General features: G+C 39.1%; 1 protein-coding gene across 1 annotated transcript; it reads left to right on the top strand.

Annotated features, from left to right (window-relative positions):
* The first annotated feature begins 327 nt into the window (after nucleotides 1-327).
* On the top strand, nucleotides 328-27974 carry YAF2 (YY1 associated factor 2). Its single transcript, XM_086472475.1, has 4 exons — nucleotides 328-375; nucleotides 550-675; nucleotides 24432-24584; nucleotides 27189-27974. Exons 1-4 carry the CDS (start codon nucleotides 350-352, stop codon nucleotides 27424-27426), a joined length of 543 nt encoding a protein of 180 aa, XP_086328601.1. The 5' UTR covers nucleotides 328-349; the 3' UTR covers nucleotides 27427-27974.
* The last annotated feature ends 19 nt before the right edge of the window (nucleotides 27975-27993 follow it).

A 27993-nucleotide genomic window follows, 5' to 3' on the forward strand; every position in this document is an offset into this window, starting at 1 on the left:
CGCCCCGCCCCGCCCCTCCCGCCGCCCCCAGCAGCCCCCGCGGCGCCCCGGCCCCGCCGCTGCCCGGCTTGCAGCGCCCGAGCCGCCGGCGGTTGCGAACCTGCCGCCGTGCGCGGCCCGCCGGGCGCCGCGGCCTGCGGGCGGCCGCTGGTTGGCGCCGGGGGGACACGTGAGGGGGGAGGGGGCAGTGGCGGCGGCGGCAGGAGTTTCCCCGACAGCTGGAGGTTGCGGCGGCGGCTCCTCCTCCCTGGGTCCCCGTTAGAGCCGAGAGACCCCCCGCGCTCCTCCTTATTGACAAACACACAAAGGGCCGCGCCGGGGCCGGGCCGGGGACGCGTCTGGAGCCGGCATGGGAGACAAGAAGAGCCCGACCAGGTAGGGGCAGCGGCGGCGGCGGCGGCGCCTTCCTCCTTTCCCCGGGCCCTCTCCGCGGCGGCCGGGTGCGCGGAGCCGGCGGCGATGGCGGCCGGCGGGGCGCCCCCGGGGGGGAGGCGGCGGCGTGAGGGCGTCGCGCCCGGTGTTGCCCCTGGCGCGCGTGTGTCTCCGCAGGCCGAAGCGGCAGCCGAAACCCTCCTCGGACGAGGGCTACTGGGACTGCAGCGTCTGCACCTTCCGCAACAGCGCCGAGGCCTTCAAGTGCATGATGTGCGACGTGAGGAAGGGCACCTCCACACGGTGGGTCGCCGGCGGCGGCTGAAGGGGAAGCGGGGGCGGGGTGGTGGTGGTGATGGGGGAGCCGTAGGGCGGCCTCCCGCCGCCCCGGGGTGTGAGGGAGGGCGGCTGTGACAGGGCTCGGGTCCGGGGGGAGCCGTAGGGCGGCCTCCCGCCGCCCCGGGGTGTGAGGGAGGGCGGCTATGACAGGGCTCGGGTCACGTTTACCGGGGAGCCCCGGTAAACGTGACCCAAGCCGCGGAGCCGTGTGCCGGCCTGTGTGGAAGCAGAAATAATAAATACCAGGAAGGGCATAATTGCCTGCACAGCCTAACCCCGTGCCCCTCGCAGGAAGAAGAGCTGTCCCTTGGGCCGTGCCTGCTAAGACACTCACCCTTTAATGTTTGTTGTTTTTTTTTTTTTTTTCTCTTAAACTCATTTTTGTGATGAGTTTAACTTTGCCTTATAAATGCCCCTGTTTTTAAATTATTATTTTTTTAGTTCACTTTTCATCACAGAGCATCACCGTGCAGGTTTCTGGGGGCTGTAGGGGTGGATAATAACCCTTTGCTGTTTAGGGAGGAATTGTTGATAAGCTGAATTGCGCCGTATGGAAGTGCCACCCTGCGTATCTGTGAGTTCCCCGGAGGACCTTTTCTCTGTGCGCCCATCGGAAAGCCTGCCGTCACTTACCTGTTTGCTGCATCTGTCAGGGTTTTTCCAGTATCGCGGCCGAAATATACGTGCTTGGGGAACGGAGGCTTTTTATAAAACAAACAGGAGAGCACTTGTAGCTGTTGCAGGCTAACCAAAGAGAATACTGCTAAAGAATTCTCTGTTACAGTTATTATACCTGTAGGTTAATCTCCTCAGCACGAGGCGTTTAAGTGGCAATAAAAGTTGCAATCCTATCCAAAGCAGCAATTACATTCTAAATATCGGTCAAGGCAGTGCTGAACATGACTTGCAACCAACGTTGCATCTTTGAAATTGTACAGGCAAGGTTGGGTCCAATTACTTGACAAAAAAGATTCGTCTTTATTTCTAGAGTTGATTTCCTAGATTTCTGAAAACCGGAATGAATGTTCAAAGGACTTCTCGTAACTTCGGTTTGAATACTAGTTGTTTTTTGTTTTGGGTTTTTTTTTAAATTTTTTTAACCGAGGAAATCAGTGAGGTAAATGCGCTGAGAGGAATTGCATCTGCCTTGTATAGTGTGGTTTCCAGTTGTCACAATGGTGTTGTGTTCCCATCACAGATAGATGCGTACAGATCGGTAATATTCAGCAAAGTAGTACTGCGGAAATAATGAATGCACAAATCTTTGAAACAGCAGGAATAAAGCCTCTTTAAACTCGGGTCAGTTTCATAGGCAAAGTCAGTTTAAAATTATGTTTTGTTGCATTGGAAACTCAGTTGGATAAAAGCACTAAAACTTACCAAAAAACCCTAACCAAAACGAAAGAAGAGAGAGTGGAAAAAATAAACAGTCCTGAAAAATAAGTATTATCATTGCCTTCTTTTTTCCCTGCTTGAATATTTTGTAATTTTTTAATGTTTTAGCAACAAAATGTCTCTTTTTGTTGTTGTTTGTTGTTGTTGTTGTTTCCACTTTCCCACAGTGGTCTGGTACGCAGAACTTCAGTTGATACATTGATTTTTGTTTCTCTACTTAAACTCTGGAACAATGTGTAGCTGAGCAGGTTTATGGGTGTTTTTTCCACAAGGTTTAGAGGGGTTGTGTTTTCACATGTTTGCGAAGTCCAGGATTTACACGTGGCATGAGATAAATACAGGTTGAGGTTTTAGGCCAGGCAGTTTTACGCTCCGATTCTGAAATTAAATTTGAGCTAGTAAGTAGACCTTTGTGTCTATGGAGAGAATCATTAGGGTGCTAAAGAGACATAAAAGGCCATTTGGGTGGATTTTTAAAAAAAAAAAATTTAAGGAGCTGGAGTCCAAGTCACCAAATTGGGGCATTTTTAAAACATTTGCTGGTACTGCCTATACAACAAAATGTTTTTCATGAGTGTTGGTCAGAATAACAATACTATGGTGTTTTGGTGACACTGTGAATGCATTATTATTTTATTATTTTCTTTTTAGTCTTCCATTTTGAAGCTTAATGTTAGATTAAGCTGATTCCTCAGCATGGTTCTTGGTGTGCAATGGTTCTTACCTCAAAATTTATACTGTGTTTTTTTTACTGATGAGAGCTTTGTCTGTAAGATGCTGGAAAGCACCAGGGTTTGTTTAGTTCAGAGAAATCTGTTTCTTTGTGGTGGACAGTTTAGCATCTGCTTCTGCATGTTAAAATTCACTAAATGTGACCAGATTTGCAGATGGAAAAACAGGCAATCAAAGTCAGGTTTAGTGGTTTTGAAGGCCACTGGAAATTAGGTGCAAAGTTGATTACAACAGTTGTATTTTTTCTTTTTTTTTATACTAATCATGTAAATTAACTTTACAGAAACATTTTCAGGGTTTATGGGTGTTTTCACTGTTGAATCATTTCTTCTCTCTGAAAGAGTTACCTTTTATGCCAGAGCATAGAGATTGATTATGATCTTTAACAACTGGTGGAATTGTTAAGATGAGTGGAAATAATTCCTATGACTTCTTGATTATATTGTAATATACTTCTAGACTGGATTTTCAAAGTAGATTGCATCATGGAGTTAAATTAACTTTGTCTGTGTCAGTATCGCCTTGAATGGTTAAACTGAGCTGTGCTTGGATAGGAGATGTCCAAGAGAAGTCCTGGATGCTGCAGGAAGTTATGGTACTGATTCCCAAGGTGATGCTTTTCTTTGGGTTAGTACTAAATGGGTGCCTCAGTGTGGTGCCGGTGTGATGTGCCGTGAGTCAGATGTAAACCTAAGATCCTGTCTGCCAGTTGGAAATCCCTGAACTTTTTACTGTAGAACCTGTGCCAGACTTTAACCTGGTAATGTCACTGAGGATCTAAATTCTCCCCATAGACATGGTTTCTTATTTACTGTCTAACCTAAATTGTTCTGTATTGTTGCGTGGGTACTGAGAAATTACTGTGTTCCTCTTGATAGGAGACTGTACTGAATATAGTAATTTTCTATATGTGACCTTTAAAACATTTTGAAATCTTTCTAGATGAAAGACTCTGTATAAATGTAAGGAACCTAGAGCTGTAATAATCATTCCTTACTTGGACAAATCTCCTGCTGAAGTTCATTAGAAGCATGAGTAAGGAATGCTGAACAGAACCCTAACGTGCTGTGTTATAGAGGGAACTGGTAACAAACTCTATATTTAGGTTGCCTAATAGTTTCCATTATAAAGAAATTGTATGATCTCTTTGAGAAGCTCTATTGTTTGCAAAAGCCATTGAAGTTTGGCAAGAGGAAGAGTCCTTAAGCTAAGTAAGTGGTTTGATTTCCTTGCCCCGTGAAATTAAGTTTTGCTGAGACATAAAACTTGAAAGTCATCATTCCCCCTCTGTCACTCGTGTTGTACAGAAAAGTAAAGTAATTGCCCAGACTGGCATCACTGTAAAAGCCACAGTGGCAGCAATACTATGCTGAAAACCTGGAAGAGAATTACTTGGCTCCTGGGGAGGTTACAGTGGGGTTGATGAGTTTGGTCTGGCTCTCACTGCTTTGCCAAAAGAAAGTTGCCTCCATGACCCCACTACCGTTTCTTTTCTTTCTTTCCTTTGGTTCTTCATGGCACTGTGTGAATCAGGAGTGCAGCGACAGTGGTTGACCTTCAAGAATTGGGTTGGATCCTTGGACAGACCTTACTGCAGCAAGTATTTGCTCCCAGTTTGTCTGTCCTCCAATAGGTGTTTGGTTTGGGGTTTTTTAGGGGTTGTTTTTTTGGCAAGAAAAAGATCTTGCCAGCTAACCCAGTCATTGTAATTTAGGCGCATTGTAAAGCTGAACATTAAGAATTCCAGTGTTGCTGGGAAGAAGTATGCAAGAGGATTAGCATTGTCTCTGAAGAGATGTATGTTTGCTATTCCCCTCTGCCTTCTAGGAGGCTGCGTTACTTACTGCTCCATAACCTCTCTGCTCCATCTTCCTCAGATCGTATTAATGCCCTTGTTATTCAGTTAGTGACAGCATCCAGATTTAAAATTACCTGTCACTTTGCTTTTCTTAATGTGGTTTTTATGCATGCGTATGGTGGTCTGGTGTCTAGTTACAGGATCCCGTTCTTTTTTATATGCTGTGACAAACTGCTTCTCTGTTCAGTATGAAGGATGAGCATCCCAGGGAGTGCGGTGAGAGCTACAGGAGGAACTGCACATCCAGCTTTTTAAACTTCGAAATGCTTGGCATGATACTCTGCTGTGTAAATAAAGGAGAAAAGGGGGACAGGGATATGTGATCCATTTCCCCTTTCCAGAGTCAATAGCATTCTGTGATTTTTATATTAGGAAAAAGGGCAGAATTCCAAAGGATATTTTCACTAGTAGTATTCTCTTAGCTAATAGTAGGAGAAGGTTTGTTGTACAAAGATGTAACTACTTTATGCTTGTTATGGTTTTATTTCATGTTATTTTTAGAACTACTTTTATTGCTTACTTTGAATTCGGTAAAAACTTAATCTGACCTACGAGTCTGTGAGACTTGGTGCACACTATTCAACCCCAAAGGATTTTTCTTTTGGCAGGGGAAAGAAGGAGGGAGAATAAGGAGATAAAACAGGTACGAGTGACTTACTGTGAAGTGGTTTGTGTTTTTGTTGGTGGAGTTTGGTGGGGTTTTTTTGGTATTCCTCTTGGTTACACACGTTGGGCGAGCTGCTATCTGCTATACATTTACATAAAATAGCCCCTGAAATTTGTAGCCAGTGAGAAAGTAGTCTCAAGTCAGGATGAATTTCTGTGGATTTTGGATCTATACCCCTTAACATCCTGTACTACTGAAGTAGAGACATATATAACCAGCTGAATGGAGGCATGGCTTCCGTGTCCTATGCTCTATTGATCTCCATTACTGAATTGTTCCTTTTCTCCCAGCCTAAGGTATGAAAAGCCAAGGTTAAATCGTAGCAGATAGAAGAGTCTGAGGTATAAGGAGCTGGGATGGCATCTTTGTACATTTGCTTGATATTTGGTCTGTGCACCTTGATTGTGCCTCAGAGTGTGGCCATTCAATATGTGCATGTATTTTGTCTGACAGTCTCCTAAATATGAGATACAGGTCTCTACTTGAAACTGTTATGGGTTTGTTTTATGCTTTGAGAAGCATAAATAAAATGTTTAATTTTTTAACTTGGATATCAAGGTCACTTTTCTCCAGAAAATATGTGCAATTTGTTTAGTCATATACCATCTGGATGTTTATAAGCACAAATCAGTTACATTTAACCAAATCTGGTATTTGTGTTTCTGTTGAAATGCAGTGCTGCTTGGGACAGAGAGTTGGTACTTACCTTGTATATCTGGTTTAGCATGCCTGTTTTACAACAGCTTGCTAAGGACTCTCTCTTCTGCCTTCCAGTATGCAGCCTCTGTGTGCGCGCATGCGCATGCGTGTGTCAGGGGGAAGGTTGTGAAGGAGAAAAAGAGGAAGAACCGCCTGTCATGCCGATTTTACAAATACGTGACTGAATCAAGCTTAACAGACTGAAGAGCTATTTGTTACTTGTGGTAGTTTGGAGAAGGAAATATTTGCAGGAAAGAAGTCAGTGGAACAGTCGTATATAATCCATATTTTACCAAGCTCTATAATACAAGTTTTATGTTTAAATATTGAATTATGAAGAAGAGAATGAATTAATAGTTCTCTTTTTCTCTGTAGATAGCCATCGGATAATCGTCATTCTGGACTTCCAGTCTGATTTTTAAAAAGAGTTTTTAAAAGTAACCTTTGGAATTATTTAGGAATTTACTTAGGAATTGTTTTCCCTGAAAAATACAGTGAAACTCGAGAATTTTGCACGCATGAACTTGAATGAGGTTTTGTTTTTCCATATAAACCAATGAACTAATTTTTATGGGTTGGGGTGGCTCTGTTAGATGCTGTTGATAGGCGTAGCTTGTATGGGCAATGGAGAATGCAATGGGCAGCCAATCAAAAGAAGATAAAGCTTCTATTTTAGAAAGACTACGTAAGTAGTTGGTTTTGGGGTTTGGATTTTGTTTGTTGGGGTTTTTTTAAGGTTAATTCTGTTTAATTTTTGTAGTTTTGAATCTGACAGATACCGTAATCCATTGCTCTAAACAGCTCATGAAAAAAATTGACTTCTTTTTTAAGCATGAGCTTGGTATTTTTGGTTTCATGTTTGTTTGGGTTTTTTTCTCTAACTCTTTCCTGATGTCTGTTATAGCTTGGGCTTTTTTTTTTTTCCCCTTCCCTTTTTTAATGCAATCTCCCCAGAATGAAATGAACAGTATTTCACTTGATATTGGGCTAAGACCTGTTAGGGCCTGTTTGATCCAACTTTGATAGCTGATTTAAACCTAGTTTAGTGTTTGGGGGTTTTTTTCCGCATCATATTGAAAATAGTAGTTATATCAGCAGTCATTTTTGGGCAGAAATTTAGGTAGCTGTCATTGTGACTTGGCCTTCTATGTGTATATACCTTATGTAATTAAAGAAGCAAAGATGGAGCAGAAAGAAAGCTATCACTTTCTATAAACTTTCTCTTTTCCCCTCCTATAATAACTAATGATGTCAGAGCTGCCGAACAGGAAGAAGAACTTCTTAGCCCTCTGTTTCCAAGATCTCGGATCTGATAATGGATTTAGGAGATATGCTCTCTAGAAGACCAGCTTTGTTAATGGGCACTGCAGGGTCAGAAGTATATTCTGCCAGTCAAGAACAGTTTGTTCAGCTGAATTGTACTAAAGCCAAGCAAAATAGATTAGCATTTGTTTTCCACAGTTACTAAGGTAGTAAAAGCTTTGAATACATTTGGGTTCATTATAGGGTTGGTTCTAAGGAGGCTAACATGTCTTATTTGGCTTATCCATGTTGCCCTAGGAACTCAGGATGGAAAAGGTCTTCCAGTGTTGAAAGAGGATCAGTAAACCTGGGCAACTTCTAACATAATCTTTGTTCTAGCAAGTTGCCAGCGAGGGAGACTGTAACCCCTTTCCACAGCTTGCTTATAGAGCTTTTTACCCTTGATGTTTTTCCAGAAATCGAACCTTTCTGTTCGGTAAGATACATTGATTTATACTCCCCCTATCCCCAGTGAATTACCCACTATATTTGTGGTTCTTTTGTTATTGGGTTATGATTTCCATGTTCACCCATTTTCTCTAAGTCTTTCTTACAGAAGCAAAATTTCAGCAGCCCTTTCTTGTAGGTGACAGTTTTCTTCAGTTTATATCGTGATTCTTTATTCTTGACTCTTCATGTGACACCTCTGTTTCTTACCGTAGTAGCCCAGAATGAGGGCATACCTTCCGCTGAGTCATTTCTAGTGTAAGGTTTAGTGGGACTGTGCCTTTCCAGAATTCTGCTAAACTATGATGTCTGAAGCTGGTACTTCCCTGAATGAGGATTTTCCTTTTGTGCAATGGTATCGTGATGTTGGCTTCTCCATGGCCTGTGATCTACTTGATCCACTACAGTCTGGTGTCCTTTTGTGTCTCATTGTTCTCTAAGTAGGGCTTTTTTATGCAATCATGGGGCCTGTGGTGCTTTATCCTGTCTTCCTTTGATTTCATCATTTTGATTTTTGAGTCATCTTAATTCAGGATGGTATGAGCAGATGGTTCTCACCACCTTTCAGCTTTGTGCTGTTTGCTTGTTCTATTCCTTATTCCTTTGTGCAAAGCATGATTAAGACTATTAAATAGTGCATCTGTAGAACCTCACCATAAATGCTATCCTACATCTACAGCTGGTGGTTGAGAACTATCAAACAAACTCTAATTTTGACCTTCGTTCTGCACAGCTTTGTCCCAGTCATAGTCTAGGTTGAGTAGGAGAATGTGTTTTTGATTGTGCCCCAAGTTAAGACTTGGGATGTGTATTGCTTTTCTCCCAGTCACTAGGACAATTAGTCTATTAGAGAGAGAAAGCAGACTGTGTCAAGCTAATTGGCTTTATCCTTTATTTTTCCCAATTGGTAATAGTTTTGTTCTGAAACTTGATTTAAGCCAAGTCATCTACTATTTTCTGCATCTTTATTTGCCCATCTTATGATTTCTCTTTTACTTTTTGTTTTTTCTCTTCTGCAGTACTTGATTACTTCTTCCCTCTTCCTGTAGTTCTCAAAACAAAATTCCGAGAGTGAATTTCACTAGATGCTGTTGACTGCTATATAACATTGAGTAGCCTGGCCTGTTTCTTTTTCTAACTTGTACTCTTATACCCTTGTTTAGTTTGGTTATAGGGAATTAAACTTTTGTGTTGGAGACTGAAGCAGAGAAGCCTTTATACCATCTGGTATTGGCTTTCTTTCCATGTTTGATAATGGATGTACTTCTTTCTTTCCATTTCCATGATTAAGTACTTTCCTTTAGAGCATAAGTAGTGCATGTTTCAATGTGTTTAGCTTTTTTTTTAGTGGAAATGTCATTTTTCTTTTTAATGCCACCTGTGGTTTTCTTGCTCACTGTGTCTTTTTGAGGGAAAATAATTATCTGTCCTGGACTAAAAGCTACTGGGATTTGGATAAACACCTACGACAAGATTAAGTATGCTGGTAAGAAGAAAGCTCTTGTATCACCTGTGGAGTGATGAGAAGTTGCATTTTTCTGCCCCATGACGTTTTATAGCAATTTTTCCTTTACTGTTGTGACAGCCCACTATGCCTATTCCTGTTTAAAACTTGATAGAAGTGTCTGTACTTTTCATCTTGAAAGTCAGGTTAGGACAGTATGCTTTGCAGAAAATTTTGTCAGTATCAGATGATGTCTTGTCTTGTTGGCTGATACAGTCAACTACAAAATACTTTCAAAGTAGGCTAGTGGAACAAAATACTAAGTGTTCATTTTTTGTGCTGTCATGCAATAGCTTATCCTGGTTTAAGTAGGACAGAGATCCTGAGGGTTGTCTGTTCTCTCTGAAGTGCGTTCCACTTGGTGTGTGGCACATTGATAATGCAGGCTTGAACTTGGCAGAGTTCAGCTGCAGAATGTTGTTGGTAGGCTTTCGGCTGCAAACTTGCCATCAGAAGTCAGATTGAAGACTACAAGATATGACCTTGACATCTGCCACAAGTGGGGTTTGTTTTTTGTTTTCTTAGGAGTTGGGAGGTGGGGAGGAAATGAACAATTGAAAATTTTCACATTCTAACTTAACTGGAAGTTTGGGACTGATCTTTAAACTTTTCCATAATGCTTGAATAGGCTTTATCTGAACTGCAGAGTTCAAATGACGGTGCTTGGTAGAAAAAAAATGTGTGAATGAGTGGGGGGTTTTAAAATTTGCTTTAAAAATAGAGTTCCTAACTCTGAAAGCTGAAAAAAGTTGGTTTGACACGTTCAGCGAAAGGAAAGTTGTTTCTTAGAGATAACATTGAATTCTGTGATTAGGGTCGTGAGCTAGAAGTTCTGCAATTGAATAAGGAGGGAAAAAGAAAAGGTATGGGCTGATGATTGTGCGGTATCTTTTTCTATTAATATTCATCTTTTCTGAAGAGCATTATGGAGACTTGATTTTTATTTTTTTTTTTTAGGGAAAGTGTGTAGTCTTTTCCCCTACTTAAGGTGGACATCTTTGTGGGGCTGGCTCTGAGTGGATGAAGTTTCTAGAATGCTGCAACCTTCTGGGAAGATCACACCCACAGTGCAGAATAAATACGATAGGTCAGAAGCAAGCTCCTTTCTGCTTGGTGGCAAACCTAGGTGTGCCAACTGTTCGCTCTTTTGTGCAACAGTAACTGTGCTGCTGCGTCAGTATGGACCTCATGTCTTGCGTGTGTTTTTTTGCATAGGTGCAAGAAGCATCACAGTTTCTGCAGGAAGGGGACAGAGGAGCAGCCTGGAGGATCCAATCCTTTGTGGGATTGGAAGTTGGGAGAGGTCACTTCCCCATGAATCCCAAGGATCTAGGGGTCTAAAAGACTGTAACCACTGCCTTCTCTGCAGACTCCCAAATACTGCCTCCTCAGGGAATGTTGTTAAGGAAATCGAGCTTCCTGACCCCTGCTCATATGTAGCACATTGTCATCTAGGAAACATAAATTGGTTGATACCCATATGTTTCTCAAACAGGATATTTTCAATATAGCTGTCAAACCGAGCATCGGTGAACCACAGTTTGTGGCATATGGGGAAAAATTTCTTGAACAGTGTGCGTGAGTTTGAAGCCTTAAAATTGGTTGTTGGAAAAGTAACATTTGATGGCTGCTTTAAAAACTATCCATGAAGATGAATTTGGGCTTTCTAAAGGTTCTGATATGGGTTTTTCTTCTTAGGGCAGACTGTTTTGCAACATACCAGTTGTCTTTAGGAGACTTGCTAGCCTCATCTGTTAACTGTCATCTGGAAAATAGGGCATTCCCTTTAAGGGAATGATTAAATAGGGACACTGCCCCAAGGGGTGGTTTTCTGCACATTTATACAGTGACTGATAAAACCATATGGGTCTTGTAAGTCTATTCTAATTGAATCAGCTTTTATTGAAAGACAGAATTGCTAGAAATGCACTGAATGGATGAATTCCAAGTAAACGATTCACGCTGTAAAACAGCTAGCAATATAAAAGCACTAGAAATCAGAGCCGGCTGAAAGTTAGAATTCAAATATACATAGGATGTGTAGAAATTGCGTTGTTACTCTGCAATATGCGTATGGGTCTATATTATGTTTTCCCATACAGACCACTAGCCCCATTGTTTGCGCTGCCATAATTATTCAGTTGTATTATTTGCAGAGGCAGTGTACTGTACTGTTAACACTCTAGGATATGACAAAAGCGATGGTAATGAGAAAAAATAATTTTGAGTATCAGCGTAAATTATCGTGTTGAAGATGCATTTAATCATGAACTGCTTCAATGTAGAAATAAAGACTAGTTTCTCACAAGATGGCTTTGTGTGGTGATTAGTGTGAGCATATTCATGTGACACGGCAAGCTAAACATAGTTTAATCTGATAGTTTTTATTCTATGAATAGCTTAATAGAGTACTGATGTCTGAGGGAGGGTGAGCTGATCTGTGTCAGAATCCAAAGGCTGCTTCTTCTCCTGCCAGTAATTTAATTGCTGGCAACTATTGTACTTGCATTACAAGAACTGGTAATAGGAAATATTTTTTGCTTTTCGTAATGTAACTTCAACTGCTAAAAAGCAGGAGTGGCATTGTTACATGAACTGCTAGCTGCTGTGTAGACCACAGTTTGCAAGATCTAATTGGCCACAGTGTTTGCAATACTACTTAGTATACACAGTGTTCCTGATGATTTCCCATGTGCTTTAAGTAATACCACTGATGTGCTTATGCAGAGATTTTTTTTCTTTTTCTTTTTTTTCTTCCTTTGGTATTAGGAGGTAAGTTCTGGTCTGGTTGTGCTTGATCACAAAAATCGGCAATGGTAATGGAACAAATGTTTGTGCTGGGTTTTTACTGAAGTTGAAAAAGCAGTTTCCTTTGTTCTGAAATATTGTTTCCTCAGTATTTTGGCAGAGCCTAGAAGTTCTTGTTGTACAAGGTGCTGCACAAAGAGCTTGTGGGGTAGATGTGATAGGCCGTTAAAAGAGAACTGTGATTTAAAAAAATGTAAATTCGGCTTATGTATCAAATCTAGAAAAAAAAAAAGTTAAATTAGTTGAAAAATTGCCTGATGAAGAAACTAAAGTCTCAGAACATTGTATCTATTAATCTGCATATATGTGGAAGGATGTGTTAAAAGCTGTTGTGTGTTTTGTGTACAGAAATGTGTGACAATTCTAATTGTTTGGGAATGAGTGTTTTGTATTTGACAAAAATAGTAATCTGCTGTTGAAGTTTGAAAAATATTTAATGCTTTAAATTTTTAGTGTCAAACTAGCACTTGAAAAACTCATTGCCACCTTGAGGCGCAAAGAAAGATCAGTAAAAAAGATAGGGAAATTGATAGGGTAAAGATAGAGAATTTTTTTCTTGGCTGCTGTACAACCAGATTGCATGCACTTATACCTTAATGATACAGGTTTGTGCATGAACTGGAATGAATGGCCTAAAACATAAGACTTAAACCTTTGCCTTCTCACTTAAAGTTTAGTGAGATTTTGCCATTCACTATGTGTTAAATTGGCTGTTGAGTGTCTGCATTATTACATGAGGACAGTTACTGCAGTGACTTAATGTGTGTGTATCAGTTCTGTTGATTTCTTTCTATATCATAAAGAACTTCAATAACAATTTCTTGACTCTTACGGAATTCTTCACCTGTGCATTTGTAAGCTATGATAACAGGAATATGATGCTAAATTAAATTTGGTTCCATTTTATTTAAAGCTGTCAACACCACTGCAAAGTCTATATAAATACAGGCCTCGACCTTCCAGCATTTTTCATAGATTCCTAGTCTTCAAAACAAAAAAAAAAAAGAGCAGCAATGTCTTTGAAGTTAAGCTCTTTGCAGGCAGAAGTCAGTCAAAACTGGAAGACTGGGGTAGCTGTGTGTACATTTATTTTTTCCCTCTGTTTAGGTGAAGTTCCTTACATTTGGTGTTATTAAAGCCAGTTACAGTGGGAGGGAAAAGAGACTCTGGAAAGGGCATAGATGCAAAATCCACTAGTGTCATTGTAACTTGTTTTGCAGAAAGACTTCTGGAAAAGAGAAAAAACATGCCTCAGGAAGTGGGAATGTTAATTACTTGATATTTGTAAAGTAACTCGTTATCGTATATGAGAGTGGGGGGAGGGATATAACTGTATTAAAAGGAATTGACTAGTGGCTGGGAGTAAAGTTTATTTACTTGGTAGTAACTTCTTCAAGGTACTGTGTTACTTGTTGCAGAAACTGAATTTGAAACATATATTTAATTCTGGAGCCATTTAGACCTTCTGGTGTCTAAATCTACATTGTCAGTCCATCATGGAAATGTCGCATTCCAAAGCTGCTGGTTGTAACCTGTCCTGTGATCTTCAGAGTAAAAAGCTGTCTAAGCTCTATTACAAAGTTACAGTTAGAACTATGTGTAGTTAATGTCTTTTTGAAAACATGCAGGAAGCGTATAGCACTGCAATATTTAACTATAGCTGTACCCTGTAAAAGTTTCTGAAATAAATGCTGTTAAGAATTGCTCAAAACATTCATACCTAAGTGAAGGTATTCTCCTAATAGTATGTGTTACAGGAGTAGCCTTTCACTTAGGAAATACTCTACCTAAACCCACTTTTTTCTGTTTGTTTAAAACGCTGTTTGCTGTAAAATCACTCATCTCTCCAGCTGACTCTCTGTATACATCTGCTTGCTTTGGAAATTAGGAAAACCTTTTTATTTTTAAGTTAATTGCTCTAATTACTGTGTAAAGATATATTTAAGAATGTGGACCTTAGTTGTTAGAGAACTGAGGACATGTGGAGAAGGAGATTTGATTAGGGACTAGCAAGAATATGATGATGAAGTAGAAAGTATGCAAGATAAGCTTTTCTTGAGATTTCAGTAATGACTGTGGACTAGAAAAATGGAGGTTAGAGTATTACTGTGGATATCAGATTTCTATTAGCTTCTTGAGACATTAATATTTAGGATAGACGTGAGTGGAAAATGATCTTCAAATAAATTATAAGATATTTAAAGCCCTGTACATTTGTATTGGGAAATGATCCAGCCTAGTAATGAGAGAACAGAGTAGGGTTTGAATGATTCAACTTTGTTCTTAACAAGATGTTCATGCACTTAACTATATTCTGTTTAGACTTTTAAAAAAGACGTGTATGATACAAACATCAGCAAAACCAGATTTTCAGTAGGGCTTGGTTAAACCTAACCTTATTTCTTCTGATAGTTTTGTTTAGTTCACAATAGCGTATTGTTAATTGAGTTACTTAAAGTGGAATTATTTAAGAAAGAGCTAACAAGTACTGTAGTATTAGATTTACAGGAGTTTGTCTTTTTGGTTTTGGTGACAGTTCCAAGAAGTGTTGAGCAGGGTGGTCTGTGGGCTTGTTAGATGCACGGCTCTGGAATTAGCATGTGTGGTTTTTCTTGGTGAGTTGGTACATCAGGTCTCGTACAGTCTTGCAAATGCATTCTGAAATCACTTGTGGAAGTGTTTTAAACTGTTTCAATTGTTTTTAGTGTAGTTTTGAAGAATTTAAGACTAGCCAATATATGAGTCTTTTAACAGCTTTGTGAAATTATCCAGCCAAATGATATTCATGAAGATACATTTACAAAACTATTTGATTAGGTATCTAATGGTAAGATTAGATACGATTTAGATGAAGAGACAGTCATAATCATCATGGGGTTGGCATTGTTTGTGTTGTCTGGAGGTGAGCAATAGCATGGTAAGACATAAAAATAAAGCAGCAAATGAGTGATACAGAATATAGTGTCACAACAATGTGCATTTCTAAGTAGATATCTGAAATACAGGCGTGTATTCAAGATGCAGTACTGAAATTATGCTATGAATTTTCCACAACATATTGACTTGTCTGAAGTAAAATACACTTTTGCTGTTAGCAAATGAGTAGCATGCTTTAAAAAATGGTTGTTGGAAATGGCCCCCATCCTGTTATTTTCTGCATAAAGGCTGAAGCTATAAGGAGGAGATGACTAAATTTAATTGATTCCAAGGTCTGTCCTTGTTTATCAGGGATTACTCCTATTTCCAGTGGCAATGCAATAGAAAATACAGACAACTAAAGGCTTTCAGTAACCTTCTGTCACAAGAATTAAATTTGCCACCAAATTCTAAAAGAATTGGAGGTTGAAAAAACTCAGGCATGGTAACAAGGCATTTCTGAAACCTCTCTAGATGAGGGAATAGCAAAAGCTGGTGGAGGAAGAGTACTAGTACAGGACTGAAATTAGAATTCCATTTGACAAAAATGTGGAGTATCTTAGCTCAGTCAGAAACAAACAGAAGCCCCACAGTAGCAGGTGGAAAGGAGAAGCACAAGTCTGCAAGGCACTAGAGAGAGGAATATAATTTTTTTCGTAACTATGTAAATCTGTGGTACCTTCTAGGTGAACAAAATACACACCGCTTTTGTAGGTTTGCTATGAAGTGAGAAATTTTAAATATGGTGCAGAGTAAGCTTAGAAGAGTTTGACAGTGGCTTCTAAAAGCCTGCTTTTCAAAAAGAAGACAGACTCCCCCAAAAGAGAGGTGGGTTGGAGGGAGGCCAACAAGGTGCGATTAAAGTAGAAATTAGTTGTGTCATGGTAATAGTCTTTTTCTAACATGGTATGTGTTACTGTAAGCTCTGTGCTGTTTTCAGGTATCAACACTTTTATCAGTCTTGTAGGCAGTGTAAACCTATATTTGATGTGTCTGAACCTTCTAGCATGGTTGAATACCTTAAAAATTGGATGTTACCATACTGGGGATAGTACAGAAGAACGTATACTTTTGGGCAAAACCAAGGAGACTTTGAGTACTAGTGGACATAGTGGGTTTGTGAAAAACATAGGAAGAGCAATTAATCTTTGAATATAATTACTTGACTAGAAGTAATTAGGCCAACCTGTGTGGAAGGTACTAGTTTTTAATTTGGGAAGAATGTGTTCAATTCTTTCCTTGCATTTGGCAGTGATTTTGAAAAGTGTCTTAAATTTTAATGCTGTTTGAATTGTTACAGTACTAGAACATGTTCCTGTGCATCACCTTGTCAGAACTGCCTGCAGCAAGGCTCCACAGTAAAGCTGTTTTCTGTCCAAAGTTACTGAGCATTTGCAGTGGCTTAAGAGTGCACATAGCTGGTTACTGCATATCAGCTTATCCATGATACTTTGTTTATATTTCTGTAGATCCATGGGACACATTTTGTATGGAAGTCAGGGGACAACAGAGCTGTCAAAAGAAGCAAGCAGTGTAATTATAGGTAAATGAAATAAAAGCTTCTGTAATTAAAGTAATTAAAGGATGAGTGCTTGAACAAAATTTTCTAGCTATCCAAATAGAAACCAGCTGAATTTCTCCATGACTTAAAAGTAGAAGTTGCATAAGCTTGTATATATAGGATAATTATGATAGAAGGAAAACTCAAAGGGGTGTTAATCAGACAGAAAGTGGAGGCATTGTCGTGATGATACTCCCGTAGTTGAATATCTTTGCAACTGTCAGAAGTGTATGATTTTTGAGAAGGTTGCTTTTTCAGCAGTTGTCCTTCATAAGTAGTAAAGGAAGAAGGTGGTGGAATACAGGAAAACTTGCAGTGGTTTGAGGAGCTGGCTGACTTTCTCTGATGATTAGTAATTAGATCTAGGTGTTTTTCCCAGAAGCTGACTGAGCTTGTTCTCTTTTGCTTTGCCTGAAGGTACTTATTTGGGAATGCCCGCTTTTGATTTTAGAGTTTCTACTATGTTAGTCAGAACCATGACAAGCATTCTGGGTTTAATCCATTGTGCATCAACATACCCTGTGTTTATAATGCAGCTTTTGGAATAAACTCCCAAGAGTTTCCCAAGGAGACATCATAAAACAAAAGAACCTGTGTGGATTTTGCAAAGGCCAAAGCATTTTTTTTTTTTTTTGTACTGATCCTTTTCTTTAGCAATCAGCTTTGCAAGTTTGACCAACGATCACTTGTATAAATGGATCAGTACTGCTCGTAAGGCCCTTTGGCAATAGTGATTTTGATAATTTTTGAAAAACCCCAGAGAGTGAAATTCAGGGTACTGATTGACTGGATAACTGGTTTACAAAGAATGAGTTCTGCCGTGCTTTGCTGGTGGGACAGAACAGTTTGCAGAAGTGTGAATGAAGCTGAGGTTCAAAAACGTGCTGGACTCAATACTTGAGTCCTGTGCAGCAAGAGCCTTGAAGCAACAAGGAGTAGAAGACTTGGGAACTTATATTAACTTGGAAGCATTTCTTCTGTCCTCCTGAATCATCTGAAAGGAAAGAATACCTTATATTTAAAGAATAATGTGGATTTTTCATTTTTGAGGAAAGGATTCTCTGACCAAGGGCAAGACAAAATCAGTGATGTTTCTGTTCCAGATGCTTCTAACCTCTCTTTCTTGAGGGATGAATCTACTGTATTGAACAAAAGGTCAGTGTCTCCCTGCAGGGAAGAGAAGTTTAGATAGGTGGTACTGCTTGAGAATTAGGGATGCCTTTGAATAAAACCTCTTTAAGTCACTGAAACCTGGTTGTTGTTTTTTTTTAAGAAGTTACAGTGGTTTTTACAGTGGAGAAAAGGAGAAAATTTGTCTGCAAAGTTGAAATTATGGAATGTATGAGATGCTGTATAGAGATTCTACATAAAAGCAGGTGAAGAATTTTGAAGAAATACCACAGGCTTTGTTTTGCTCAGGAGGTGGTCTTTTCTGGGAATGAAAATGTGATAGGAGACAAGATATTGCTGAGCAGCCTGAAAGATCAAAGTGTTCTGATAAATAAGTGATTCCTGGTATATAATGTTACCTATTCTGTTTGGTAGTACGAACATCTTACCTGTTCCATTGAATCCTTCTGTCATTTCAAAAGGTAGGTTCTTAAACCAAAAATAGATCAAGACCATATTGGGCAGCCACGACATAACATCCCTCTGTAGGAATAGTATTTCACAGGCAATTCCTTCCTGATTTCTAGGATGGGGCAAGATGTGTATAATTTCATAGGAAACTAGGGAGTAAGAGGAATTGGAAAACAGAATTGTATCAGCTCATTGATAGGCAAGTAAATCTGGACCAGTTACTGGAGGAAAAGTGTGGCAGGTAGAGTGACCAGAGCTCAATAGCAGCCTTAAATATCTGGCTTAATACGTGTCTTTAGATACGTTGCACGTGGCACTTTCTTTACAAAATAGATAATTTCTACTCCAGACAGGATAAGCCTCCAGCAAGGCTTTTTGTCTGAGTTGAAGCCAGGAGGTAGATGGACTTGAGAAGAAGAAAGGGAAGGAAAGGTTCATATTAGAATGGAAGCTCTGCTTAGAAGATACTATTCTGGATCCAGGGTGTCTGTTGAAGAACATCTTTCAGCTTGAATGAAAACTGAGGTGACAGCATTTCCTTAGTTTAGACCTGTTCTGTTAAGACTGGGAAATCATCATTTTCACAGAATCACAGAATGGTGGGAGTTGGAAGGGACCTCTGGTGGTCACATAGCCAACTGCCCTGCTAAAGCAGGTTAGCCTAGAGCAGATTGCAGAGGACTGCATCCAGGTGGGTTCTGAATACCTCCGGGGACAGAGACTCCACAACATCAATGGGCAGCCTGTTCCATAATACTCTTAATACTTTTGCAGTAGTGAAATATACCAAGCAGTACTTCGAGGGGGCCTACAGGAAAGGTGAGGAGGGACTCTTTATCAGGAAGTGTAGGGATAGGACGAGGGGTAACAGTTTCAAACTGAAAGAGGGGAGATTTAGATTAGATACTGGGAAGAAATTCTTTACTTTGAGGGTGGTGGGGCACTGGAACAGGTTGCCCAGAGAAGCTGTGGCTGCCCCCTCCCTGGCAGTGTTCAAGGCCAAACTGGATGGGGCTTTGAGCTACCTGCTCTAGTGGAAGGTGTCCCTGCCCATGGCAGGGGGCTTGGAACTAGATGATCTTTTTCAAGTCCCTTCCAACCCAAACGATTCTGTGATTCTATGATTTAGCTTCAAGGAAGAGTGTGCCTTTGAGTATATCGCCTATTCTTCAGAATATCTGAACTCTCTAAACTGCGCATTATAGATGATGATACGCTTTTCCCAGAAAAGGTTGAAAAGGTGTATGTATTCAGCACTGAGATTCAATTAAAGCATCTAGCTTTCTGTATAGAAAAGCATATGTTATGTTCTGAGATCTGTGGATACTGGGAGGATAGGGGTCCTGGTTCTGTGTGGACAAGTCCGAGTCCAGCATGACTCACAATGAGTCAAAGCTAAGGTGTTGGACTGTTGATGTCTCTGCGCTGTGCTTCTCAGCAGTCTTATTTGCTTGGCTGCACTGTGTGCTGCTTGGCAGTCTTACTTGGTTGGCTCTGCGTGTTCAGGATGTGTAGCACCAAATGGATGAATCTTCTCTGAACTCTGCACACAGGGGTGCATTGTGCCGACGCAGAACTCACTTGAGATGTAGGTAGATTTGGGGTTGGTTCATGGGAAAACTGTCACAGTTGCCCACGTCATGCTCTTTGTTTCCAGACTGTAGCAAATGGACCCTAGAGCTCGTTTGACAGATAAGTAGCTCAGGTCTGTCAGAATTTGAGCTTATACTGTGAGTAGCGCAGGAGACATTAGACTGCTCTATGGACTTGTGATGGCTGTAGAAGCAGCACTGTGCAAATGTAGTTGTGCTCGATATAAATTAAATAAATTCAGCCAGATCCCAAGATGCCTCAGAATGAATCCAGTTTGGTTGTCTTCATGTTTGATGTGCGACTTGGGTGACTGAGAGTTCACTGTACTTTTGCTGCATGTGTTGGTTGTTAATATTGTACATGGATTTTTTTTGTTTATTTCTGTTTTCAAAACGGACCTGCTTTGTTGTAGTGAGACCAAGTTATTCACCATATCGATTTGGTCAACATTCTTTGTATGTAGTTTATTGGTGAATACCAGGTGAGGGAAATTAAGGAAGCCTGTACTGCTGCGAGGTGTCCAAAATGAATTACGAGCAGGAAGGTATTGTGTTGAGCTCTGGGAGAGGGAAATCACTTAGGACAGAAGTTCCAGGTACCATTTGGTCTAGTGCACTGTGTGTATTCTTGAATGAGTATTTTTCATGTCTAGGCAGGTAAATTGCTATACCATAAAGCTGTTTTTTTTTTTTTTTTTTTAAGAATGCCAACAACAAAAACTAGTCCATCCTTCTCAGTGTTAAATGTTTGCTTCTTTTGAGAGCATCAGTGTCGAATGAGTTTCTGCACACAAAACCTAACTAGACAAGTCTCTGCAGCTGCTGTAAATACACATCTAAACCCGCAGCTAGATCAAATCCTGTAAGATAAAATATAGTCACATCCTGCCACAAGAAGAATAGAGTTAAAATGGTGACGTCCTTGTTGTTTAGCATTAACAGGAATTGTAGGAAAGAAAAAAACCTGTATCCTTCGACATTTGTATTGCTGTCTGTTGGCTTTTTAAAAACCAAAAATGTTAGTATTCCTCTTTTTTTAAAAATTGTTATGAAGTGTGTATTTCACATGCAGGACCTTGAAAGCATCACTGGAATTAGATAGTTAATAAAACCATAATGAAGGAGGTTGGAGTAGAAATGTAGGTACAAGTATGGCTGATGTTAACTTGGAAGAAAGATAACACTGGCTGAAAAGGAAAACTAAGTGATAGGAGAGAAGTAATACTCAGAACTGTGATGTTCAGTGATCTCTTGGAAGCTCAGTAAATCTGTTGGTACGGCTGCAGTGCTTAGGCCCTAAACCATAAAGTTCGCCTCTGTTGGAAAGAATTGATAGCTCTTATCTTTTGCCATAGTGTCTGCCTCTCGTGATTAGTGTTCCACTTAAAATGACTGAAGTGAAATTATTAGATAAAAATGCATAGTTTTGAGGGGCTAAGCAATATGTATTGTATTTATGAACATTTCTGCCTGTAGTTCTGGATTGTTTGGTTGTAAAGTCACTCCCAGTGGTAGAGGCAAAAATGCTTGTAATCACAAAGCAGAAGTTTATAGAGTTCCTTTCTAAACACCAGTTAGCTCAGGTGCTCTTGGATATGCTCAAAAAGCAAATTACCCTAAATATACTGATGAAATAAAAGGCAGTGTTAATGTTGTCTGTATCTACTTAATCTGTAGCGGACTATTACAAGGAGTCTTTAACTAACAGGTTTTGAAAAACAGTAATTTAAAATGTCGTATTTTGGCAAATCATCAAATCATTTTCCTGTTACGGGAATAGTTATCTTCTCTGTGAGAAAGCCTTCTCTGTGTGAATTGCTTCATGCTTGAATGACATAATTCGGCTACCGCTAAATCACAAATGATTCTATCAGGTTAAAGCTTCATGAGTGGTAAAGTTATCTGCTGAAGCCTGCATGGCTTGCAAAGTGCTTGGTTGCAGTTCAATAGCTCCTTTTGGGTACCTTGGGGAAAAAAAAAATTGAATGCTTGAAAGACACTCTCCGTGTTGAGAGATGTGAATTTTTTTTTTTTTTAATTTTTTTGATACAAAGACATTGAATACCTTACTGAAGAAATATGGAAGGGACAAAACAGATAATAAATTTTGGAATATAGATATAGCTGATAGACAGCTATAGAAATAATTGACAACAAAAAGATGGATGTTTAATTTGGAGGAATAAAATAACTGAGTGGAATTCCTTGTCACAGCGAAACCACATAGAACCTCTTGATTCACTTTTAGTGCATCTTCCCAAACATGATTTCTCTGTGAGCTATTTTTGTCTTAACTGACTTCTGTTCCTTGTGGCAAGGATCTTTTTTGTCAGTCTCATTTGTTTTATGGTACTAGAAAAAGAAGTTCTAAACCTAGGACTTAGAACTAAGCTTAATTTCCCAGCTGTACTCTAATAGAAATTATCTAGTTTGCCCTCAGGAGCTGAGATGGTTGCAAATTGAGAACTCCTAAAATAGTTGGCTAAGAATTTTTTCCCCTCCCTACCCCTTTTTAACAAGTTTCCATGATCATAGTGTTGTCCACAGCCCTGGGCCATAATTAGTTCTGTGTTGAGAAGTTCAGTACTGTCTTACTTCACAAGTAACATCTCAGATTGTTCTCTCAGGTCACTATGTAGTAATGATGGGATTGTCACTTGGCTGTCACTTGGATTATTAACCCCCTGTATCCCTATTCCCTGGAGCAATCTTCAGTTCAAGACGGACTATTAGTTTTGTTTCTATATCACATAGATGCCTGAAATTATAAGCTTGTGCATCTATTACACCTTGTTGGTTCTTGCTTTGTTATGAACTACTATGACAGAAGGTCAAATCAGTTCTGAGACAAGTTTTCTTAAAAATGTCCAATGTACTCTGCTAATGTAATGTAGTGTAAACACACTCTATGCTGTGTGTTTTCCAAGGCCCTAGTTGCAGTGCTCTCTTGAAAAGCTTGTAGTCCTATTTGCCGGTCAATATAAGCTGGGTAGTTTTCACTAAGTGATCTGTTGCTGATCACTTCGTCTCTCTGTGAGTTAGCGTGGGCTTAGTTCATGAATGGGTATGTGGTAGTCTAGTTTTTACCCCAAAGTTCTATTGTGTTGACATTTTAAATAGTCTTTATTTTTACTTTAATTTGTAAGAACTTGCTGTGAAGACTCATGAAATTTCAGCTGGTTTATGTTAACGGCCTTTTCCATGCTTTATGGATTCTTATAACTTGGCTTTCACTCTGTAACATGAGCTATTGCAATCATTACTGAAAATACAACTTGCTAATGGGAGCTGCCTTGAATTTCTGCTTTTGTTAGTTTACTTGTCACTTTACCTAAGCGAGAAGTGCCGGTAGCGTGATCCTGTGGGTTGGAATAAATAAATATGCCTAAGAACTGATAGCTTCTGTTGCTTTGATAACTGCTTTGTATTTTCGGAGTATCGTAGTGCATATAATCTGCGCTTTTTCTATTTTAAAAAAAACCAAACAACCCAACACCACACAATAGCAAAATCCAAGAGCTTGGCAGGGTAAACATTCTTTTGGAGAAGACATTTGCATCTTCAAAGTCGTAATAGAATCACAGAACCTTCCTTTTTATATGTCATGACTTGAAATTTCTTAATTCCACAATCTCAAAATAAAGAAATACCCTTGCATTGGAAAGAGTAAAATCATAGAATCAGAGAATAGTTTGGGCTGGAAGGGACCTTTAAATGTCATCTAGTCCAACCCCCCTGCAGTGAGAAGGGACATCTTCAACTAGGTCACATTGCTTACAGACCTGTCCAACCTGGCCTTGAATGTTTCATTTCACATTAGAATCCTTGTATTCCAATACAAAATAAAATAAAAATGAAGCTCTCTCAAAATAATATTTCCATAAATGTAAAAGTAATAAACTGTTGAAGTTCTTTTGCCTGCTATTCCTCTTCTCACCCTGGTTTTTAGTTTGGATCAAAAGTTGGAAATAAAAACTGCGCTGTGTATACTGATGGAATGTGCTCAGAAGTTTCTGTCGCCAACTCTTAAAGTATATATGTTCTGACAGCTGTATCCTGCTATTATTAGTGCAGTATGTTTTTTTTTTTCCCAGTGAACAACTTGGTAAAAATGATACCAAACTTAACAGGATTTGTCATTGTTTTCAATGAATTTTTTTGAGCTGAAGACGCTAAAGTTTTACTCTATAAGGCCAACAGTAGCTTTAGCTCTGGTACCTGAAAGGTCAGCTTTTTCCTTTCTGTGATGTGGATTGTATACTTAAGTATTGGAGTACACTCAAACCAGACCCCTTCCTCATTTGAAGGGGCTGGGATTGGATGGTAAAGTATTCTGTCTGGAAGCTTCATCTTTTGGAGTTCACTCAGTGTAATTCTCTGTCTGGATATGACAAAACTGGCAGAAAAGAGCACATGGCAAAGTCTTGTCTCTAAATCCTTAAAAAAAAGAAAAAGCTCATTTGTTGATAATACAAGTGAAACAAAAGGCTGTAATGGGTTTAAATTTGATATGCTATTTTAATGAAGTGTTAGCAGCGTGATAAGTTTGAGCTGTTTCTTTTTATGGTGATTGCTAATGTCAATAACTGAAGTGTAGAGTGTTTGAGACTTGTTGTAAAGTCTAAGCATTATGCGTGTCTATATATATGTGCACACAGGAAACCTCGACCTGTCTCTCAGCTGGTTGCACAACAGGTTCCTCAGCAATTCGTGCCCCCTACACAATCAAAGAAAGAGAAAAAAGACAAAGTAGAAAAGGAAAAAAGTGAAAAGGAAGCAACAAGCAAAAAGAACAGTCATAAGAAAACCAGGTAAAAATTTCAGAAACTTTTGCAGTATTGGTAACACATAATTTAGAAAAGCAAATAAGAAAATGTTATGCAGTTTTGCTGCTTTGTAAGTGCTGTGGGCAAACTCTTTCAACAGTAAGGCTAAATACTTGTGCGTGAGGTTTCATTGGTTTAGGATGCCTGTTAAATGTGAAGAAAACCTGCAGTTTGTAGTTTTGACCAGAAGATGGCGACCAGCTGAATATAGAAAGACTTGGGTGTTTTTGTTAAGGGTTACAGATGTATTTCTCACACTGAGAGAAAAAGTGGAAAAGAGAGGGGACAGGAGTGACTAGTTTTCATGCAAAATAATAGGAGACAGAGAGAGAACCAGTACCAGACTGCAGAAGAATGGGAAAGTAACATGGTTATTGCTGTCCTTGCAGAACTGGAATAAATTTTGAAGGGCTGAACTAGGGTATAAATTAATGTCACAGGATAAGGCATGTATATTACCTAGTGATAAAAATCTCTATGCTACATCTGGGATGCTGAAGGAAACCTTGGACTCTTAGAATTGAGAACATGAAATATTACAGTGCAGAGAAGCAGCTGTAAAAGCCTTGATCTTGCTGTAAGACCAGGTGGAAGGAGGGTGCAAACTGCAAAACAAAAGCAGCAAGTTTAACCCCTAAATCATCACAGTCTAAGACTGAAATTATTGTGGCAAGAATGCTGTGCCAAAAAAGCTGAGAAGTATACAAGACGTAGTCTAATCAAACGTGGGAGGAACTATTGATTTTTATTTTTTTTTTGGAAGCACTCCACAGTAGTCCAGCCAAGGAAGATCCTTTGGGATTAGTTGTGCGGAGAAGTAGCAGATGCTTTTCTTGTGCCTGAAATAGGATCATTGGGATCAGAACCAGGGAGAGATTGAGAGTCAGGAGAGAACAGCCATTAAGAAAGTCATGGTTAGGATTAAGGACACAGAGATGTTCCTTCCTCTTCCTCTTTTTTTTTTTTCTTTTTTCTTTAATACACAAATTTCCTCATTTACCTCATGCAGCTGAAGTACTTCAGTTACAAAGTATTTGAAGTTAACATAGTGAGTTTTAATTAAGACAATTAAATATTATAAATTGAAATATTGATGGTTGGATTGCAATAGTACATTAAAAATGCAAAAGAGAAGTAGGGAAAGAGGGAGAACATTTAAAAAAAAATAACTAAAATAAAAATCTTGGACTGAAATACCAGTATTGAGATGTGTATTAAGAATTGCTGTTTGAAATAACTAGACTACTTTTTTTTTTTTTAATGCTTCAAACAGTTCAATTTTTTACAGAATTGATTCACTAGGTAGGATAGCAAGTTAAGAATGCTTTTTTAGTTTAAGCAGATTTCTTCAGTATTCTTTGGGAAAAGGATATCCTTTTCTCTTTGCCTTAGAACTTGCACATTATTGCTGGAAATGACCATAAATATCTGCATGCACACTATATGTGATTAATAAGCTCCAGGCATGGCATTTACGCAGGTTGACAATGCTGAATTTTTCTTTCCATTCCCATGTTACAGAGCAGCAGATTTTCAGTTTTCTCTTAAATTCTTCAGTCATGCTACTTCAGCCTCAGGGGAACAAGATGTCAAAGCCTATCTCTATTCTAGTGGAGCAAAGGCATGAGGTGTTTCAGCTGAAGTGACTGGGAACCAATTCTACTTCAATCAAAGTCGGATGATAGTAAAGGTTAGGGCTTTGCTCTTAGCGCACCTGCTAACATGTGGTGTCATTAACTTATTTTATTGCAACTTGAGCTAGTGAAAGCTGTGGAGTCAGTTACATGGATAAAGCTATGCTGTTCATAACCACTTGTATAAGTTCAGCTGTCTGGTGACAGTTTTTCATGGTAGTCAAAGGCAAGTAGTAAATTCAAAGTACTTTATGCTTGTCACTAGCAGAAATACGATGGCAAAATATAAGTCAAAGTGTTCTTTGGTTCTTTTTGTTGTGAAAATCAAACAATTGAAAGATTAGATGAAGAGACTTACCCTATCAACACTGTGTGTAATACTCAGCCCTGTGCATAATTTAAATCGCAGCGTATGCCAGGAATACCAGAGTATACAGAGAACACAGAAATTCAGTTCAAATAGTATTCTAGCAGTCCTAGTGGGGTTTTCAAAAGAAGTAATACCTGCTGTAAGTTAACACTGTCTGTGCTGTTGAATTCAAGAGACAGACACCAACATCTTCATTATTGAGCATTATTCTCTACTTACAATTATTGCTTAAGGCTGCTGCAGAGATGGATGCTTCTCTAGATCAAATGTATAATTTTCTATAGCCACAATAAAGAAAGACTTTTTTTTTAAATTAAAAACCTTCACATGTCCAACACGTCCATATCACTACATTATTCATAAGATCAACTTTTAATGTGTCATGTTCAGCTATTTAATATAAAACATATTAGGAAACACTCCACCATAAATGCTTGTGGTATGTTATTTTCCTATATGGAAAATAGGTTGCACATAGCAGTCTTATGTACACACATATGTTCTCCGGAGCTCATAAATAGTAGGAGGAAGACAAGATAATAAGATGGTGCGTGTGCTTTTAATATAATTATTTGCTTTATTTAGGCCAAGGTTGAAAAATGTGGATCGAAGTAGCGCTCAGCATTTGGAAGTTACCGTTGGAGATCTGACAGTCATAATTACAGACTTTAAGGAGAAAACTAAGTCACCACCTGCTTCCAGTGCTGCTTCTGCAGATCAACACAGTCAGAGTGGTTCTAGCTCTGACAACACAGAGAGGGGAATGTCCAGGTCGTCTTCACCCAGAGGAGAAGCGTCATCACTGAATGGGGAATCTCATTAAAGTTTATTTCCTCCAGTTTCTTTAGTCTCTCCTCTTCAAAACATGCAAATACAGAACTTCTGTCACCTGTTACCACATTTTCATGACAGATTATTTATGCACAATTGGTATGTTGACTGGAACATAATTTATGCAGTTTCAAAAAAAAAAAAAAAAGAAGAAAGTGCAGTGGTAGAAACAATAATTTAAATGCACTCTACAAATGCTTACAAAGCATTTTCAGACCAACTTTTTAATCTTCATGTGTAAAGGTGCCATGAAAATGTGGTTTGAATGTTCATTATGCAGTGTTATTGGTAAGTCCATGTTCACTTTTAGTTTAGTGAATTCTAACACAACTCTTGGAGTCTCTACTATTGGCATGTACTGAATTTAAATTTTTATAACATAGTTCAAGCTGCCTAAATATGTATTATTTGAGAATTGTGAAACATAGTTATATGTATGCAAGTCAAAGATCAACTTAATCAACTATTGCTGCAACAGAATTTTCATAATAATTATCTTAAAAACACCTGCTGGTACTTGGTGTGGTTAAATAGGAAAAATGTTATTAAATAAAACATT

Source organism: Leptosomus discolor, chromosome 1, assembly GCF_034619465.1.
Source record: "Leptosomus discolor isolate bLepDis1 chromosome 1, bLepDis1.hap2, whole genome shotgun sequence".
NCBI classification, from domain to species: Eukaryota; Metazoa; Chordata; class Aves; order Leptosomiformes; family Leptosomidae; genus Leptosomus; species Leptosomus discolor.

Coding starts and splice junctions, on each gene's coding strand:
- YAF2 (XM_086472475.1), top strand. CDS start 350: ATGGGAGACAAGAAGAGCCCGACCAG. Junction 676..24,431: donor AGGAAGGGCACCTCCACACG/GTGGGTCGCCGG, acceptor ATGTGCACACAG/GAAACCTCGACCTGTCTCTC. Junction 24,585..27,188: donor AACAGTCATAAGAAAACCAG/GTAAAAATTTCA, acceptor TGCTTTATTTAG/GCCAAGGTTGAAAAATGTGG.